Source organism: Acomys minous, assembly GCF_964271855.1.
Source record: "Acomys minous genome assembly, chromosome: 11".
In the NCBI taxonomy this organism is placed as follows: Eukaryota; Metazoa; Chordata; class Mammalia; order Rodentia; family Muridae; genus Acomys; species Acomys minous.
The window spans coordinates 55,008,083-55,025,952 of record NC_140492.1 but is presented as its reverse complement, the minus strand read 5'-3'; the positions used below and the strand labels follow the sequence as shown (position 1 = coordinate 55,025,952).

The 17,870-nt window shown below is 41.5% G+C and overlaps 1 protein-coding gene across 4 annotated transcripts in view; it reads left to right on the top strand.

The window, feature by feature from the left end:
* The window catches only part of POLQ (DNA polymerase theta), a 77,421-nt gene that overhangs the window by 20,001 nt on the left and 39,550 nt on the right, over positions 1-17,870 (top strand). For all 4 annotated transcript variants that reach the window (XM_084801576.1, XM_084801577.1, XM_084801578.1 and 1 more), the window contains 5 exons: positions 212-424; positions 13,171-13,307; positions 14,315-14,519; positions 14,718-14,860; positions 17,173-17,366. In XM_084801576.1, coding sequence (XP_084657702.1) covers positions 212-424; positions 13,171-13,307; positions 14,315-14,519; positions 14,718-14,860; positions 17,173-17,366 — 892 coding nt within the window. The remainder of the gene's footprint in view (positions 1-211; positions 425-13,170; positions 13,308-14,314; positions 14,520-14,717; positions 14,861-17,172; positions 17,367-17,870) is intronic.

The following is a 17,870-nucleotide window of genomic DNA, read 5'->3' as shown; positions in this document are numbered from 1 at the left end:
CCCCTGAAACACTGGGAAAGTGAATTCTAAAATTTTTACCTAGTATATGTTGTTTGCTTAAAATTTATGTTAGAGTGGTACTTTCTCTTGAAATTTGATGCTACTGTTTCCTAAAAGATCTTTAACAGCTTGTAGCCGACTTTGAAATCTGTTATAATTGGTCAAGTGTATTGATTCTGTGGTAATGTTTTGGGACCTGTGTTTTATTTAGGTCTTACTTTTGAGGAGAGGGATATCATCGAGGGAGCCTTCCGTCAAGGTCTTATTCGGGTCTTGGCTGCAACCTCTACTCTTTCTTCTGGCGTGAATCTTCCTGCACGTCGGGTGATTGTTCGCACTCCAGTTTTTGGTGGCCAGCCTTTAGATATCCTCACTTATAAGCAGATGGTTGGTCGTGCTGGCAGGAAAGGAGTAGACACAATGGGTGAGTGTGAATGTAGTTGTCCTGGTATTGCTGATAGGCTGCTTGAAAGTTGACTGGTACCTATTTCCCATCATGATAAATTTCTTTATTGTGCAGTGCCCTAATGCCATCCTCTTGGATTACTTAATATTTATAATGAATATGATTTTTGTTAACTACTGGTTTTCTCCTGTGTTTTCTTTTGTGTTATGTGCAGTGAAATGATTCAGTACTATATAAATAACAAGATTTATGATTTTATTAGGTAGAAGATGATTTTAATTTTCACATTTACTCCTTTTTCCTCTTCTTTCAATAGGTGTGGTACATGTGGGTGTGAGTGCCCTTGCCCGTGCCTATTCATATGTAGGTCAGATGTCCGCTTGGATATTTTATTTTATCATTCTCCCCCTTATTTATTTAGGAGGTTTTTCATTTGTTTTTTGTGTATATGTGTTTGTGATAGGATATGTGCATGTGAACGCAGTTCCCTGGAGAACTGAAGAGGGTGGTGGGTCCCCTGGAGCTGGAGGTCTAAGCAGTTTTGAGCTGCCCAGTATGGGTACTGGGAGCCAAACTCAGTTCCCCTGAAGAACGAGTCCTGTCACCCACCGAGGCATCTAACCAGGCTTCCACATTGCATTTTGAGACAGGGCGTCTCACTGAACCTGGAGTTTGTCATTTCTCCAGCAAGCCCCCAGGATCGTCTGCCCCACCAATGCTGGGGCTACAGATGCAAGCCAGCATGCCTGGCTTTTATGTGGTGCTGGCGGTATGCACTCAGGTCTCATGTAGCCACTGGTCCACCCCCTAGCCTCTCACAGCTACCTTGTAGCGTGTAATCTCAAGTCAAGCAGGCTGCTAAGAGCTAAGAAGTGTTCTGCTTTTGGTCTCTAAATTGGCACAACTGCTAACCTTGCACCAGCAAGTAATGATACAAACACAAGTTTTGACTTAAGCAATAAAGTAGTTTCTGAGTTAAATATAAAAAAAGAAGCAAAAATTACTTTGTATCTTCTTACTCAGTGTATCACTAGTTGCTAAATGGTAGTCAGTGGTCACCACTCTTGAGGTGGTGGACCTGGGAGAATGGATCCTAAAAGTGAAGTGGACTAAAGTCTCATGCAGCAGCCAGCTTTATTCAGAACATCAGAGTTTATACTCTGAAGGTTAAGAGGGTCACCTGAGTAAAGTGAACAATCACAAGGACAAACTCATGGCAAAACCACGTTTTCCCACAGAAGCACATAAACTAGTAACAGCTGCCATTGTAATGAGCAATCTGATGTAAATTTACTCCTATCCACTACGCTTGAGGGTGGCACAAAAGCATAATCCAAGAATAATTCTGTGTTTTGGAGAAACTGAGGTTACAAGACTGCTGTTGTTTTCTTAGAGTTTTCTCACAAGCAGTCAGAATTCCTCCCTTACGACTCCATTCTTGGACTGTATTCTTTGAGTCAGGATATCCTATTGATGGTTTCTCTAGTGTATGCTTTGGCTTTTTTTAAATTGTAAAGCTTACATAAAACAAAGAAGACCAATTAAGCTGATAATAAGCACTTCAGCCAGGGAAGCAGATGCCCAAAACTGACCACATATTTGGACACAATTTAAATCCCAACAGATACAAGAAAATCGAAATAACCCCCTGCATTCTATCCAGCCACTACAGATTAAGGGTGGGTATCAACAGCAGAAACAACAGAAAGCCTACAACCTCATGGAAACTGAACAACTCTCTACTGAATGAAAAATGGGTTAAGACAGAAATGAAAACTTTCTGGAAGTGAATGAAAATGAATACATAATATTCAGAACACTTACAGAACACAATGAAAGTGGTTCTAAGAGGCAAGCTAAATGCCTACATAAACAAAACAAAACAAAACAAAATTTCAAAAAACCTGGATAGATTTTATACTACTATATATAATATATACAATACTATATATTAATTTAACAGCACAACTGAAAGCTCTAGAGAGAAAAAAGAAGAAATCACACTCCCAAATTTTAGACAGCAAGAAATAATCAAACACAGGGCTGAAACCAATAAAAGAGGAACAAACAATAAAAAGAGTCAATGAAATAAAGAGTTAATTCTTTGTGAAAATTAGTAAGATTGATAAATCCTACCCAAATTTACTAAAAAATGGAGTGAGAATATCCAAATCCACAAAATTAGAAATGCTGGAGGTATTACCACCCCCAATTTTAACTTGCTCTACAAAGCCATAGGATTAACAATAGCATAGTATTGTCACAAAAACAGCCATGTTGATCAATGGAATTAAATTGAAGATTCACACATAAATCCACACATCTATGGATATCTGATTTTTGATAAAGAATCCAGAAATACACACTGGAAAAAAGAATCTTCAACAAATGATGTTGGTCAAATTGGATGGCTGCATGTAGAAGAATCCAAAGAGATCCATACTTATCAATACCCTATCATAAAGGACAGATACATTAAAACCGATAGAAGAGAAAGTGGGGAATATCCTTGAACTCATTGGCCCAGAAAAAGGCTTTCTGAACAGAACACCATTAGCACAGACACTAAGATCAATAATAAATGGGACCTCATGAAGTTGAAAAGCTTCTGCAAGGCAAAGAACACTGTCAATAGGACAAGGTCACAGCCTACAGAATGGGAAAAGATTTTTTACCAGTTATACATTTGGTGGAGGGCTAATATCCAAAACGACAAAGAAAGTCAAATCAAAATAAGCCAGATACCAAGAAAACAAACCAGCTAAAAAGTGGGATACATATTTAAACAGAATTCTCAAAAGAGGAAATTAAAACAGCTGAGAAACACTTGAAATGTTCAACATCCTTAGCCATAAGGGAAATGAAAATCAAACCTGCTTTGAGATTTTTATCTTATACTCATTAAAATTGCTAAGGTCAATAAAGCAAGTGACAGCTTGTGTCGGTGAGTATGTGGAAGAAGGGGTGAACACTCATCCATTGATGTATAAATGCAAAGTTGTACAGGCACCATGGAAATCAATGTGGCGGTTCCTCAGAAAGTTGGGAATCAATCTACCTCAGGATCCAGCTATACCACTCTTGGGCATATACTCACAGGATGCTTTACGTAGATACCTACCCAACCATGTTTATTGATGCTCTATTCATAATAACTAGAAATTAGAAACAATCTAGATGTCCCCCAGCAAAAGAATGGATAAGGAAAATGTGGTACATTTACACAACAGAATGTTACTCAGCCTTTACAAAAAATAAAATCAGGAAATTCACAGGTAAATGAATGAAACTAGAAAAAAAATCTTGAGTGAAGTATTCCAGACCCAGAAAAACAAAAATCGTGTCTTATATATGGATATCTGCTGTTAAGTCAGTGATAACTACATAGAATCCATAGAACCAGAGAGGTTAGGTATATAACTGGGGTGGCGGGGAGGGCAGACAGATCTTGTTAGGAAAGGAAAATAGAGCAGATAGTTATGTGTTAGAAGACCATGCTATTAAGGCCACACTTTACCATGTCTGGAGAGCTCTCTTGGCTCAAAATGGAGGATTCCCTTCCTCAGCGGGGCTCTCTGCTTGACCTTCTCTGGAGAGTGTCTCTAGGCACAGATGCCTGACCTTGCTTGGAGGGTGACCTTGCACAGAGCCTCTTGCCAGCACTCTGTGACTTAGTACAGAGCCCTGCCCCTTCCTCTGCCCATGTGACAATTAGGTACTGTGTTCTGACCAATCAGCCCTTCCCACTTGTAACCCTAAGAACCCTGTACACCTCACCACTGAAGCAGTAATATGAGCTCGTTTCTGAGGCTGACTCCCAGAAGTCCTGTCCATCTTACAGCCTTCTGAACGCCATTTGTCACTTCTGCTCCCTTTGTCCTCATGGGCTGGTGGTCAATACCTCCCCCTCCCACCCATTGCCCCCCCCCCCCCAAGGAAGGAGCACAGTTGTGAATGGGTTGGGGTGTGCTGAATAGAAGGATCAGGTGGGGAGGGGAGGAGAGGGAGACAAGGCTGGGAATACAGGGGGAGGGGAGACAGCTAAAATTTAGGGCCATTTAAGTGGTAGAGTAGAAACTTAATACAGCAGAAGCTTCCTAAAACATATATGAAAGCAGTCTACATGAAATCACCAAATAATGAAGATGACAGAGCCTCAATTGGCCAGCTCTTGTCACCAAAGCAAGCTTCCTGTGCTGGGGTTGGGTTACATTTAATTGAGTTGTTGCCCTAATGTGTCCCAGAGGAATTCCTAAACAACCAAGGATGTTGCCAAGGTTGCTCCGCACAGACTGACAGTGAGGCTCCAGTGCTGAAGACAACCCCTACACAATGCATTGAACATGGAGAAGTGAAACTGGTACCTACATAAAGCTTTCACCCTCGTGTTCCTCAGACATGGCACTTGGCACACGTACCAAAACAGAAATGTAAACACTACTCCAAGCACAAACCCTTTGATCTACCTGCCATTGATTGATTGTCCTTCCTACTGAATTTGCTAGGGCAATGGTAATAAAAGCCCTAAATGGGATATTTTCATCAGTCCCCTCCCCTGACACGCCAGGGAGAACCAGAGGAGATGGAGGACACCAAGAAAATGAGACCTCTAAATCAACATGAGCAAAGCTCATGAACTCAGAGACTGAAGACAGATGCCCAGGGCAAATGCACCAGGTCCGCCATGTATGTATTGTGTCTTCTAGTTTAGTGACTTTATGGGATTACTGAGTTTGCTAACAAGTGGGTCTCTCATTCTTGTGCCTTTTTTTGGTTTGTCTTGTTCAATTCCAATAGGTACGATTTTATTTTTATTGTTACTATCCCTTAAAAGGCTGTTTTCTGATGAGAGATATAAAGGGAGTGGATCCAAATGGGAGAGGAGTCTGAGGAATTTCAGGTTCAAATTCTGTCAGACAACAGCCAGCATTTCTCAGGAAGCTGGTTCCTGCCACCAGAGGAGCCATTCATTTCCTTATCACTGGCAGAAAGGACAAATGTCTATCTGTGGCACCTAATGTATACCAAAGAGCAGGCTGGTCTCCTGGCTCCCTCAGCATCCAAATATTTGTTACACGTGTCAGGAGTCCATGCTGTCATCCTAGCGTACCCTAAACTTGTCTAGTTCATGGGCTCCCCTCACCCCAGCTTCTCATGTGACCCCGCTGTTTTGGCCATGCTCTTTCTCTGCCCCCTCTTGTCCTCGTCTCTGGGTCCTTTGTCTTGCGCTCTCTCAATCTCCTTTGCGTGCACTCTGTGTCTTCGCCTCCTGCTCTCCTCTCCTCCAGGCTGCTGGCCATGTTCAGTCTACTGCTCTCTCTGCTCTGGGCTCCTCCAGAAGCCTCTGGGCATTCCGTCCCTCTGTCTACAGGAACTGTACCATGGAGTGGTCTCACCCCTTTATACGTCTTGTTATGTAGATATAGAAACCCTCAGTTTATATAGAAAGGAAGTGTGAATAGAGGGAGAGGAAACTAGTCAGGATATATTATTATCCTGGATATCCAGAATATATTATTATCCCAGGAGAAAATACATTACTCAAATATAGGCACAGTTTAGACAACTTTGAATTGTAGCATGAATTTGAAATATGTAAGTAGTTTTCATTATTCTCAGGCATAATTGCTATCAAATACATACAAATAAATTATTTTATTTTTTTAAATAAAAAATTTTCATTCAGTAAAAATAAAGCTCATAGTAAGTTCGATTACACACAATTTTATACTTTTATTTCCCCACCCAATCATTTTAATGTCAAAACATATAATTTTATAATTTTTATCCTTAGACAATATTTTAGTTATACATATCTTAATAGACTTGCCTGTTAGTTGTCTTACTACAGATAAAATCACTTCATATAATGCCACTTTTGTACAAAATATTTTGAATATGATTCTCTATTACTTAGACTTTTGGTTTTTGAACTTTCCTATATTTTGTTATTAATTAATATTCACATGACTTAAAGAGGACTGTTATGTAGTTCTTGTGAGGCAGTCCTCATAATGATGAATTCCTTTAGCTTTTGTTTGTCTGGGAACGTTTTCTATTTCTTCTTCATTTCTGAAGAACAGCTTAGCTGGGTAAAGTGTACTTGGTCAGATATGTCCTGCCCTTTCTGGCCTATGGGGTTCCTGCTGAAAACTTGCTTATTTTTTTCTGAGCTTCCCTTATGTATACATATATATTTCTTAATGCTTACTGCCTTTAGAATGTTTTCTTTGCCTTTGAATTTTTTAAAAAGTATTATTATTATTTATTTTCTATGTATAAGTATTTTGCCTACATGATGTCTATGTGACGCATGTGTGTCTAGTGCCCTCAGAGGTCAGAAGAGGGTCTTGAATCCCCTGGAGCTGGATGGTTGTGAGCTGCCATATTGGTACTGGAATAAAACCCAGGTCCTCTTGTGCTCTTAGCTACTGAGCTGCCTCTCAGGTTGCTTCCTGAGTTTTGATATTATATGTCCTGGTGAGCCCCTATAGCTGCGTTAGTATTGTTCTCTGGTTTGGTTACATTTTCAGCCATTATGTCTTTAAATATGTTTCTACTCCTTACTCATCACTTTCTATGTTAGCTTTTGTTATACAAAAGTGAGTCTTGACTATAAGTGTTTCAGGTTCATGTCAGTCAGTCTTGGAGTACGCTGGCTCTTCGTTTGCCTGAGTGGCTGCTGAGACATACTCTGGCACTCTGCAGCTGGGTCCTGTGCTTTTCATCTTTGCAATTCCTATTTTTATTATTTTTATTCTTTTCCTTTGTTTATATCTTGTTTTCCAAATTTCATTTCATTTTAATGTTCTTACATTTCATAGGACATCTTTGAGACGATCACATGTACCTTTATCTGTTCTTTCTCAGCTCCCTGCTTTTCAGGGTCCATCGCTGGAATTTTGTTGGTATGTTTTGAAGTCGTACGGGTTCCTAATTCTTTGCCATCTTGTGTCATTGAATTGGTTACCATGCGTGTATAGAGTAGCCACTTCTGGTTTTCATGGCTATTGCTTGGCAGGAATAGGCCCTTATTGCTAGTCTAGCTGGGGAATCTGAGTGCTGCAATTGGTAATGACGGGGCCCACTGGGCCCATTTTTGCTTCATATAATTAGGTTGCTGACTTCAGTCAAATTTTAAGTGGGGCTACTGCCTGGGTTCTATTGTTAGAGCTGATTTGGCTGAACTATGAAATCAGACAGAGTTACTGGTTGTCTGTTGCAATCACCTTTAAAATACACCTTAGGGTATGTTTCCTCCTGATCATCATTTGAGATCTTCACTGGGGTCTGTGCTGGCTAGTTTTATGTCAGCTTGACATAGGCTAAAGTTATCCAAAAGAAAGGAACCTCAATAGAGAAAATGCCTCTATAAGATTAGACTATAGGCAAGCCTGTAAGGCATATTTTTAATTAGTGATTGATGGGAGAGGACCCAGCCCATTGTGGGTGGTGCCATCCCTGGGCTGGTGGTCCTGGGTGCTATAATAAAGCAGGCTGAGCAAGCCATGAGGAGCAAGCCAGTAAGCAGCACTCTTCCATGGCCTCTGCATCAGCTCCTGCTTCCAGGCTCCTGCCTTGCTTGAGTCCTGACTTCCTTCCACATGAAAGTGTTAGCCACATAAACCCTTTCCTCCCCAAGTTGCTTTTATTCATGGTGTTTCATCACAGCAATAGAATCTCTAAGACAAGTTGGTACCAGGAGAGTAGTGAATGGCGGTGAGAGACCTAATTATGTTTTGGGAGGGCTGTGGAAGGACTGTGGAACTTTTGGCTAGAAGAATGTTGATAGCTCAGTGGGCTGTTCTGTACGAGCTTGGAAGACAAGTATGTTGACTGCAGTGCTTTCAGAGGGAAATAAAAACTCTACTGAGCACTTTGTGGGAAGAATCTGTGGAGTTTGGTCAGCTAGAACAGAAGAATTGGCTGTGATTAACAAGAGACCAGAAACACTAAAGTAACTTAGCTGGGACAGTGGATGCTGGTCATCTGGGGCTGGAGCATCAGCTGTGACTAAGAAGAGACAAGAGCCCTTGATGTGAAGTCTTCTGGAAAGTGGTTCCTGAGAGTCAGTTTACAGAGACTGTGTTCCAGAGGCAGCCAAGGCGGTACCTTGTGGTGGCAGCTGAGCTTGGCAGTGTAAGAGCCACCCAGGTGGTACTGGTTTTGAAGGTGTGAAGAGGTCATGGAGAGCAGCTGGAGCTTGGCACTGTGAGGTAAGGTTGGAGTCCCTAAGGAGAGCCCAGGGGAGGCTATTGGTGAAAGTGGAGCCTAGTAGCAGCAGAAGACTCCAGCATTTTTGGAGCTAACAGCATCATGGCATGACCACCAAGAACAGCAGCAGTGGAGTGGAGCCAGCCAGAGCCTAGAAGACAGAGTCAGAGAAGTGACTCAAGCCCTTGGTGGAGCCTAGAAGATCGTGAGCTGAACCTAGACGTTGGATACTGAGTTATTTACAGTTGGTTTTGCTTTGCTTTGCTTGTGACTGTGCCTAGTTTCTCCTCCTTGAAGTAAGAAGGTTTTACATTTATTTTTTATTTTTTACAGGATCCCATAGTTCACAGATGTTGACTTTTAAAAGACTTTCAATTTTAAAGAGATTGAAATTTTCAGTATTTGAATTTTTAAAGACTGTGGGACTTTTAAAAATTAGAATGTTTATAGTGTAATGCTGCTATTAATGTGTGATCTTTGGGAAGAACAAAAAAGGGAAGGTTTTACTGTGATGCGTTTTTGTGTCAAGTTCAGAAGGGGTCAATAGTTTTATGTTAACTTGACACAAGCTAGAGTTATCTGAAAGAAGGGAAACTCAATTGAGAAAATACTTCTATAAAGTCTGGCTGTTGGGCTTTTTTAAAATTAGTGATTGGTGGGAAGGGTCTGCCCCATTGTGGGTGGTGCCATCCCTAGTCCGGAGTTCCTGGGTTCTATAAGAAAACAGTTAAGCATGCCAGTAAGCAGCACTCCTCCATGGCCTGCTTCCAGGTTCCTGCCGTGTTTGAGTTCCTGTCCTGACTTTCTTCAGTGATGGACTATGATGTGAAAGTGTAAGCTAAATAAACCCTTTCTTCCCTCACTTGATTTTGGTCATGATTTTTCATCAGAGCAATAGAAACTCCAACTAGTTCAGGATCTTTAGGCAGGGACCTAGTGTTAGATGGACCTGCTACTCAGGATGAATGGGTCAAGCAAGGTCCAGAGCTCAGTGGAAATTCAGAGTGGTGATTGGTTCCCTGCCTAGGTAGGATCGTGGAGTATTGTTTTGTTTTTTAGTTTTTTAGGAGATATTTTATCTCTGCTTTTCTGCTACAGTTGACTAAACATTGCTACGCTTGCAGCACAAACAAGGTCCTAACAATAGGAAGGTAATTGTCAATGGCAAGATCTTTGATCTTAAAATGAATAAAATTTGCAGCAATTGTGATCTGATAAATTGATTATGAGAAAGGATCACCCACAATCAGAGCTGGCAGTACTTGATTCTGCATAAAATGATTACACAGCATTTTGTGAGAAAAAGTTAGTAAATAGTACAATCAGGTAAGTGGGTTTCCAGAGTGGTATTAATGGAAGTTTGTTAGCTTTTATTAGGTACTCAGACATTCCCATAATAGAAGGAGTCCTGAAACAGAAAAATGTACTTCTGAGATTGGTAAGTTAGTGACAAAATGATTTGTAAAATATTAATAATGCCTACATCAAAGGTTTAGAGATTTTTCTACAGAAATCATTTACATGAAACTATTATTTTTTAAATTATCTGTATTATCTGTAGGTCTGGCTAGCGATCAACAAGACAGACATTTGTTATATTTTAAAATAGCCTTAGTTAACCTGGGGCAGGGCAGATATCAATCCTCTAAACTACTTTCCATAGTAGGACCTCAGGCATGGGATTCCTGCCTCAATCCCATGCCATCTGCTTCTAATAACTTCTATCAAGCTACCTCCCATCCATAATCCCAAATACTTGTTCATGTTCTTCATCTGGGCCAGATTCTCCATCCACGCCAGCCATGTGCTTCTCCTCCAGCTAACCCATGGCGGCCTTCCTCTCTTCCCTTCAGGTCTCTCTCCTTTCTCCTCTTGGCTGTCCTTCTTCTTCCCAGAATTCCTCTCTCCTAGCCCCACCTATCTCCTTTGCCCTGCCTAGGTGGGATGGCTTTTTATTAAGCAAAAGGTAAGTCACAGGGCATTAAGCAGTAATTAGCATCAAAATACATCAGATTATCTTCCAACATGTAACATTTATAAAAGACAGGGGTGCAAATTAATAGTCACAAAATAATATAGTTGCCAAACTACTACTGCTCAAATGAATAAAAGACTAGAATCTGGAAACAACCTATATAGCCCTCAACGGGAGTGGATAAAGAAACTATGGTACATTTACACAATGGATTACTATTCAGCTATTTAAAAAAAAGGAAATCTTGAAATTTGCAGGCAAATGGATGGAACTAGAAAAGATCATCCTGAGTGAGGTAACTCAGACCCAGAAAGACACGCATGGTATATACTCACTCATAAGTGGATATTAGCCATATAATGTAGGATAACCACAGTATATCACAGAGACTGAAACATCAACCAAGGACCATGTATGATGTGGACCTAGACCCTCTGCTCAGATGTAGTAGCACAGTCTCCTTGTGGGTCCTCCATGTGGAGAGTAGGGACTACTTCAGACATGCATTTTGGCCACCGAACTTAGATCACTTCCCCCCTGGCAGGGCAGCTTTGCCAGGCTACAGAGGATGAGGTTACAGGTAGTATAGATGAGACCTGATAGGCTGAGGTCAGATGTTAGGGGAGGAGGGCTCCCCCTTCTGAGGACTAAGGGAGGGAGGGAGAGGGGATGAGGGAGGGATGGGGTATCGGGAGGGAACGAGGGATGTGAAGAATTTAAACTGCAGAACAAGCAGGTAACTTATATTGCTGATCCCATTATACATGCAGTGGTTTTTGAGCCTGAGCTTAGCACTGTAAACTCTAGCATCTGCCAGGACTGGTCCTGCTCTTTGCTAAATTTGCTGTGGTGTTTCTTCCCTTTGGGGTCTTAGGATGAGCTTTTAGGGTAAGGCCTGAGCCTTAGGCACTAGGGATCCAGGTGAATTAGGACCTCCCATCACTTCTTGAGTAATTTGCTTAGTTTTGTGCATGGACCGTGTTGTTGGCTGGTACGTCTTGCTGAGCACCACTGCCAGCAGGTGTGTAGAGCTCCCACTGAGGTCCCATGCTGGTCACTGTGACCTGTGCCCCCTTGTTTTGTTTCTGTGGCCCCAGATGACTAGCTGCTGTTACCCTCTGTTTTCACACTGCCTTGAGCCTGGAGTGGGCAAGTGTTTCAGGCCAGTAGTGAACTATATGTCTGCCTGTAGTTAAGTTGAGTTTTCTTTTTAGAGAAACCCTGAGCCTTCTGTGTAACTATCCTTATTTACAGTAAAGAAACGAATGACAAAAAGTGGTAGTATTTCTCTTATCTTCTCTTGTAGTTTTCATTAGCTGTTGCTTATGATGATTTTCAGGCACATTCCCAAACTCTGTGAGGCTTTTACAAAGCTCTGAAGGCCTTACAAAGGAATACGTGTCAGGTAGCGTGGGTAATGGGCGGAGTGAGATAACGAAGCCTGGGGACTCCTTCCGTACCATCTTGCTGAAAGCTTGGTGTGTGTGTGTGTGTGTGTGTGTGTGTGTGTGTGTGTGTCTGTCTGTCTGTCTGTCTGTCTGTCTGTCTGTCTGTCTGTCTGTCTATTTTTTTGAGACAGGGTTTCTTTGTTTAGCCCTGGTTGTCCTTGAACTCATTCTGTAGTCCAGGCTGGCCTTGAACTCAGAGATCTGTATGTCTCTGCTGTGATGAAAGGCGTGTGCCACCTGCCTTGTTTTGCTTTTATTCTGACCTTTTGCAATCTTGTTTTGTGTTGCTTATTATGTGGAGCTTCTTGCTGTGGAGGTCAGAGGGCATCTTAGGGAGTTGATGATCCCCTTCCACCCTATGGGTCCTGGGGATCACACCCAGGTTGTTGGGCTTGGCAGCGCCCTCAGCTCTGAGCCCTTGCAGTCCTCTTTAGATAGTCAGAGACTAGCTAATGTGGACTCCTTTCATTTTATCCTCTCTAGGATTTTACTTTGGCAGTGATTTTCAGAGAATCACCATCTATCCTTTCTCTCTTCAGAATACTTATATCACCACCACAGTGCTGCTTTTCTTTTTTTATAACGTGAGAACGTTGCACAAGTATACTTCATTTTACTTTCTTTACAAGATGCTTATCTTGTGTTTCTTGGATTCAGTTGAAAAATGGTTTCTTACCTTACTAGTTTTTAAAATGTCTTTTAAAACTGGTGAAATAGTTTCTTTTTCTTTTTTTCTTTTTTATGTAGCTAGTATTTACATTTGCATTTTACTTTGCAGTTTTCAAAGTTCTTGTAATAATTACTTAGCTATTTAATGGTGCATTAGCCAGTTTGGGAATCAAACAAATAAGACTTATCCTAAGTATTGCCATTTTGTTTTCAAACTCCATTTTGATCATAAGGTGAAATTAAGTTCAAATTCCCAGGCTCTAGGGGAGCTTTCCAGCTAGCTAATTTCCGCCTTACTCTTCTTTTGTTCCCATGAAAGAGCAAATGATTCTGATTGATGAAAACTTGTGACTATAACTTGGCACAGATATTTGTAGTCTTCAAGCTTAAAATCTCTAACATTCTGGCTGGGAGAGAGGGTCACAGTTCATCTTCCAAGTCTGTGGTTTTGGTTGTAGGTGAAAGTATCCTAGTTTGTAAGAACTCTGAGAAATCCAAGGGCATCGCTCTGCTTCGAGGATCTCTGGAGCCCGTACGCAGCTGCCTGCAGAGGCGGGGAGAAGTCACAGCTAGCATGATACGAGCTATTCTGGAGGTAGGAGTTCAGGAAATCATGGCTTACTCTTCTATGCCCATCAGAAATTGAGTATGTCAAAATCAGAGTAGAATTTTATTCTTTTAAGAACAAGATTGTTATGTTTATAGCCTTCCCAAGTATGAATCTGTTTCTTGCATATATTTAAACTTACACACATACATGTTCTTCAGGCTCTGCTAAATAAGTTGGTAAATAAATTCTGATTTATGTATACATATACATATATATACACATGTATAGGTTGTTTGTGTATATATATATATATGTATATATATATATATATATGTAGTTATTTTGAAGTTTAACATAGCTACTACTATATCAATCTCTTTCAAAACAAAGAACCAAATGACACGTAGCTCTTTTTAACTTTTTCTTTTGGTGGTGTAGGGAATTGGACTCAGTGTTGTGTATGCTGTGTGTGTGAGCTGTAACTGTAGCTCATCTTTTTACTTTATATATAGTCTTTATTGCATTTTGAGTTTAAAGAAAAGATGACAAAATGAACCCTAGTTCTTCTATTCTGAAAATACGTGTGGACATTAAAATCAAATCAAGTTATAAAAAAACCCGAAGCCTACCGTAGGCCTGGACCTGTGGTGCATGCTTCTGATCGTAGCATGCTGGAGGCTGAGCCCAAGGCAGCACACACTAAACACTATGGGAGGTACTCATGAGTAGCCTTTCAACATGTCCGTGTGTCCTGGAGGAAGGAGCAAAGCCTGATTAGATGCAGGACCGTGTGCCATCGCTACCTCCTTTACATATACAACTAGCTCCCCTCCTTCTCGTTTTCAAGAAAATATCTTCACTTTCAAGGAAAAGGTTATGTTGTCAGTAGGTATCATCCGTATTTGTAATGTGTGATGACAAAAGATCTAATAAACTCTCTCTGCATAAAGACTGAAGATATTGTGAGAGAATACAGTCATTTCATTTACTTGATGTCCTGAGGCTCTATACATCTTATAAAAATTACAGAACTTTCAAACATTTCCTCTCAGATAATTGTTGGTGGCGTGGCAAGCACATCACAAGATATGCAGATGTATGCTGCCTGCACGTTCTTGGCTGCTGGCGTAAAGGAGGGGAAGCAAGGAATTCAGAGAACTGAAGACGGTGTTCATCTTGGGGCAATTGATGCCTGTGTGACGTGGCTGTTAGAAAATGAGTTCATCCAAGTGGCAGAGCCCAGTGATGGTGCAGGCGGTAAGTTCAAGCTCAGGCACAGGCACAAGTGCTTACTGATTATATTGTATTCACTTTTTAAACCTTTGCTCATAAATTTCCACATGTTAGGTAAGACTCTGCTTACTGATTGCGCAGAGCCAAGAGAGTTGATGTGTAGTAGAGAAGGGCAGCGCTTCCTGTCGTTTCTAACCTTGATGCCTGTATTCCTCGCTCCAGGAAAGGTGTACCAGCCAACACATCTTGGGTCAGCTACCCTTTCTTCTTCACTTTCCCCAGCTGATACCCTAGATATTTTTGCTGACCTCCAAAGAGCAATGAAAGGCTTTGTTTTAGAGAATGACCTTCACATCGTCTACCTGGTAAGTTCTATTTAAAAGCAAAGCTATTCACTTATCTACTGACAGGTTCTCACTGTGTAGCCAAGGCTAGCCTGGAATGCTTGATCCTCTTGGCTCTAGCTACTGAATATTGTGATGTGTTTTACCAGGCTTTCAGGAGGAATTTTAAACGTGACTTCATGACTTTTCTTGTTGCTGTGACAAAATCCCCTGACAGAAGAACTGAGGGAAGGTTTTGTTTGATCATGATTTGTTTGATCATGATAGGGGAGGTACAGATGGAAGCAAGGCTGAGGCACCTAGCCTCATTGCATCATCCTCTCTTAGTAAGGGTTTATTGCTGTCTTAGTCAGTGCTCTACTGCTGTGAAGAGACACCGTGGCCACAGCAACTCTTATAAAGGAAAGCATTTAACTGCGGCTGCCTTACAGTTGAGAGGTTTACTGCATATTATCATGATGGTGGGAAACATGACAGGGTGCAGGCAGACGTAGGGCTGAAGAAGGAGCTGAGAGCTCTACCTCTTGATCTGCAGACAGCAGGAAGTGAACTGGCTTGGGCTTCTGAGACCTCAAAGCCCACCCCCACAGTCAACAGTGACGCACTTCCGCCAACAGGTACGCCCACTCCAACACGGCCATACTTCCTAACATGGCTCCCACCGCCTAGGAGCCAGGCAGTCAAATGCAGGAGTGTATGGGGCCATTCCTATTCAAAGCACCACACACGGCTAGGAGGTAGAGCTTAGCTTCCTTTCTCCCCAGCTCAGGGAAGGGTTGCACTCATAATTCAAGTGGGCTTTCCCAACTCAGTCTAATGTAGGTGCCCTCATAGGCATGCACAGAGGCCTGTCCCTTGTGAGTCCAGAGCATGGGAGGTTGGCAGTACCGATTATCACAGGGACTTTGCTAGCATTAGACCATCCTCTACAACTGTAGTAACCATTTGATGTGTTTCAGTATCAAGTTCTTTAGCAAGAACCAACCAGAAATGTTTGTCCCAGATATATATACTTTGATGAGCAAATAAAGGGAGAATAGCATTACATTTTTCATTAGAATGAGGACTTATCAGGAAATGCCTTCAATAAAATACAGTGTGTGCAAAGGGTCAATGTCAAGACAGTGTCTTTATTTCTCCTTTTGCAAACACAACACAGGGACAGTAACAGGCTCAGTGTTAGGTGCCTCCTAATGTGACTGGAAAGCATCTTAGAGCGGTGTTATCAGTGTCTGCTGTGGCTTAGCAATGTCATGCGCATTATGCTGCAGCCGTGAGCGTGAGCTCCAGACCCAGACTGTTTGAATTCAGCTTCTGGCTTCAGCACAGTAGCAGTCTGTGTGTGTATGCCCTGTTCTTGCTCAAATGGTGCCGTGCCTTCTTTCACCCTTCCCTCGCCTCCTTTCGTCTCTCTCTTCCCTCGCCATTTTCTCTCTTTTATTCTTTACCTCTCACCCCAATTCCTTCTTTCTTTTGTTCCTAAATGTCTTTTTTTTTTTTTTTTAAGCCCAGGCTGGCCTCAAATTTTGTAGGTTTACTAGGTTGGCCTGAAACGTACCAGGCTGGTCTCACACTTTGTATCCAGTGTCTCGGCTGCCTAACTGCATTACAGACATGCACTTTTTTATTCCTTTAAGCTTGTGTCTTGTTTGTTTGTTTTCATCGCTCTGTCCACATTTATAATGATCAGCCTTCGAGGTCTTTTCATGTTCTATCATCTGGACGCTTTTGTCCATGTTTCGTTGCTTCCACCCCCCACCCCCCATGCCCAGTGCGTAGGACACTTGTCTATTTCTCCTTTGTCTCATGGCTCTCTTGTCAAATATTTAGGTAATACGGCAACTTTGAGTGTTGATTTCCCCCCTCTCTTATCTCTTCCTTCCGTTTTACCAATTCTTTCTTTGAATTACACGAAACGATTAAGATAATACCTTGTGTCATAGCTACTTGGGCTGAAATGTCTATGATCCTTTGATCCCATGAAATCCAGTTTGTGTGGTTAACCGTCAGTCTCCCCTCCCCCATGACCTCTCTGCCTTTCTCTCCTACTCTCTGCCTGTGTCTGTTCCATCAGTGAGTTACTTATGAGTAAATGTTTCCTTACAAGTGGGTTATTATCACAGATGTTCTCTGTATCCTGAGGCCTTTGTCTTTACTATGAAGTTCACATTTATAATTCTGTGACTTATGTAGTATAATGGGTTTGTTTGGTTTTGTCCAGTGCTAAGGCTTGAGTGCATGGCCTTGCACATGCCAGGCAAGGGTTTTACCACTGAGCTCCACACAGCTCACTGTTGAGCAATTACTCAAACTAAAACAATGATTCTCCTTAGGTTACACCTGTGTTTGAAGATTGGACTGGTATTGACTGGTATCGATTTTTCTGTTTATGGGAAAAATTACCAACTTCTATGAAAAGAGTGGCAGAACTGGTTGGAGTGGAGGAAGGGTTTTTGGCTCGATGTGTGAAAGGAAAAGTAGTAGCCAGAACTGAGAGGCAGCATCGGCAAATGGCCATCCATAAAAGGTAAGCATCAAGGAGCCTCTAGCACTCATCAGTGGTGGGCTCACATCCATATCCACTTTACTAGGCCACTTTGATGACAACAATATAAACATTTTGGCTAACTATGGTAAAATTCTTAAAGTTTTCCTATTTATTTAATTTTCTGACTTTTTAATTTTTCTTGCAACTTGTAACTTGGTAGTCATTATGCCTGCAGGTCTTAAAGATGACATTTAATTACTTTTCTTTCTTGAGTCAGAGCTTCCATCCATGCTGGTTTTATCTGGAATCCTCTGTAGCACCGTCAGAAGTAACCTTTTACCAGCTAGAAGGTGCCAAGAGATTCACATGGGAAACTGTATAACATGGGAAACTGCTTTATAATGCAGTAAAGTTGCTAAGAGTGGATGGTCTACATCATAGTTGAGTACAGATTTATAAGGCTCTTGGATTATTTGTGCTATCTTGCATTTCAAATCAAGTCTGGATTTTATAACTAATACTGTCATTTGACTCAATTGTATT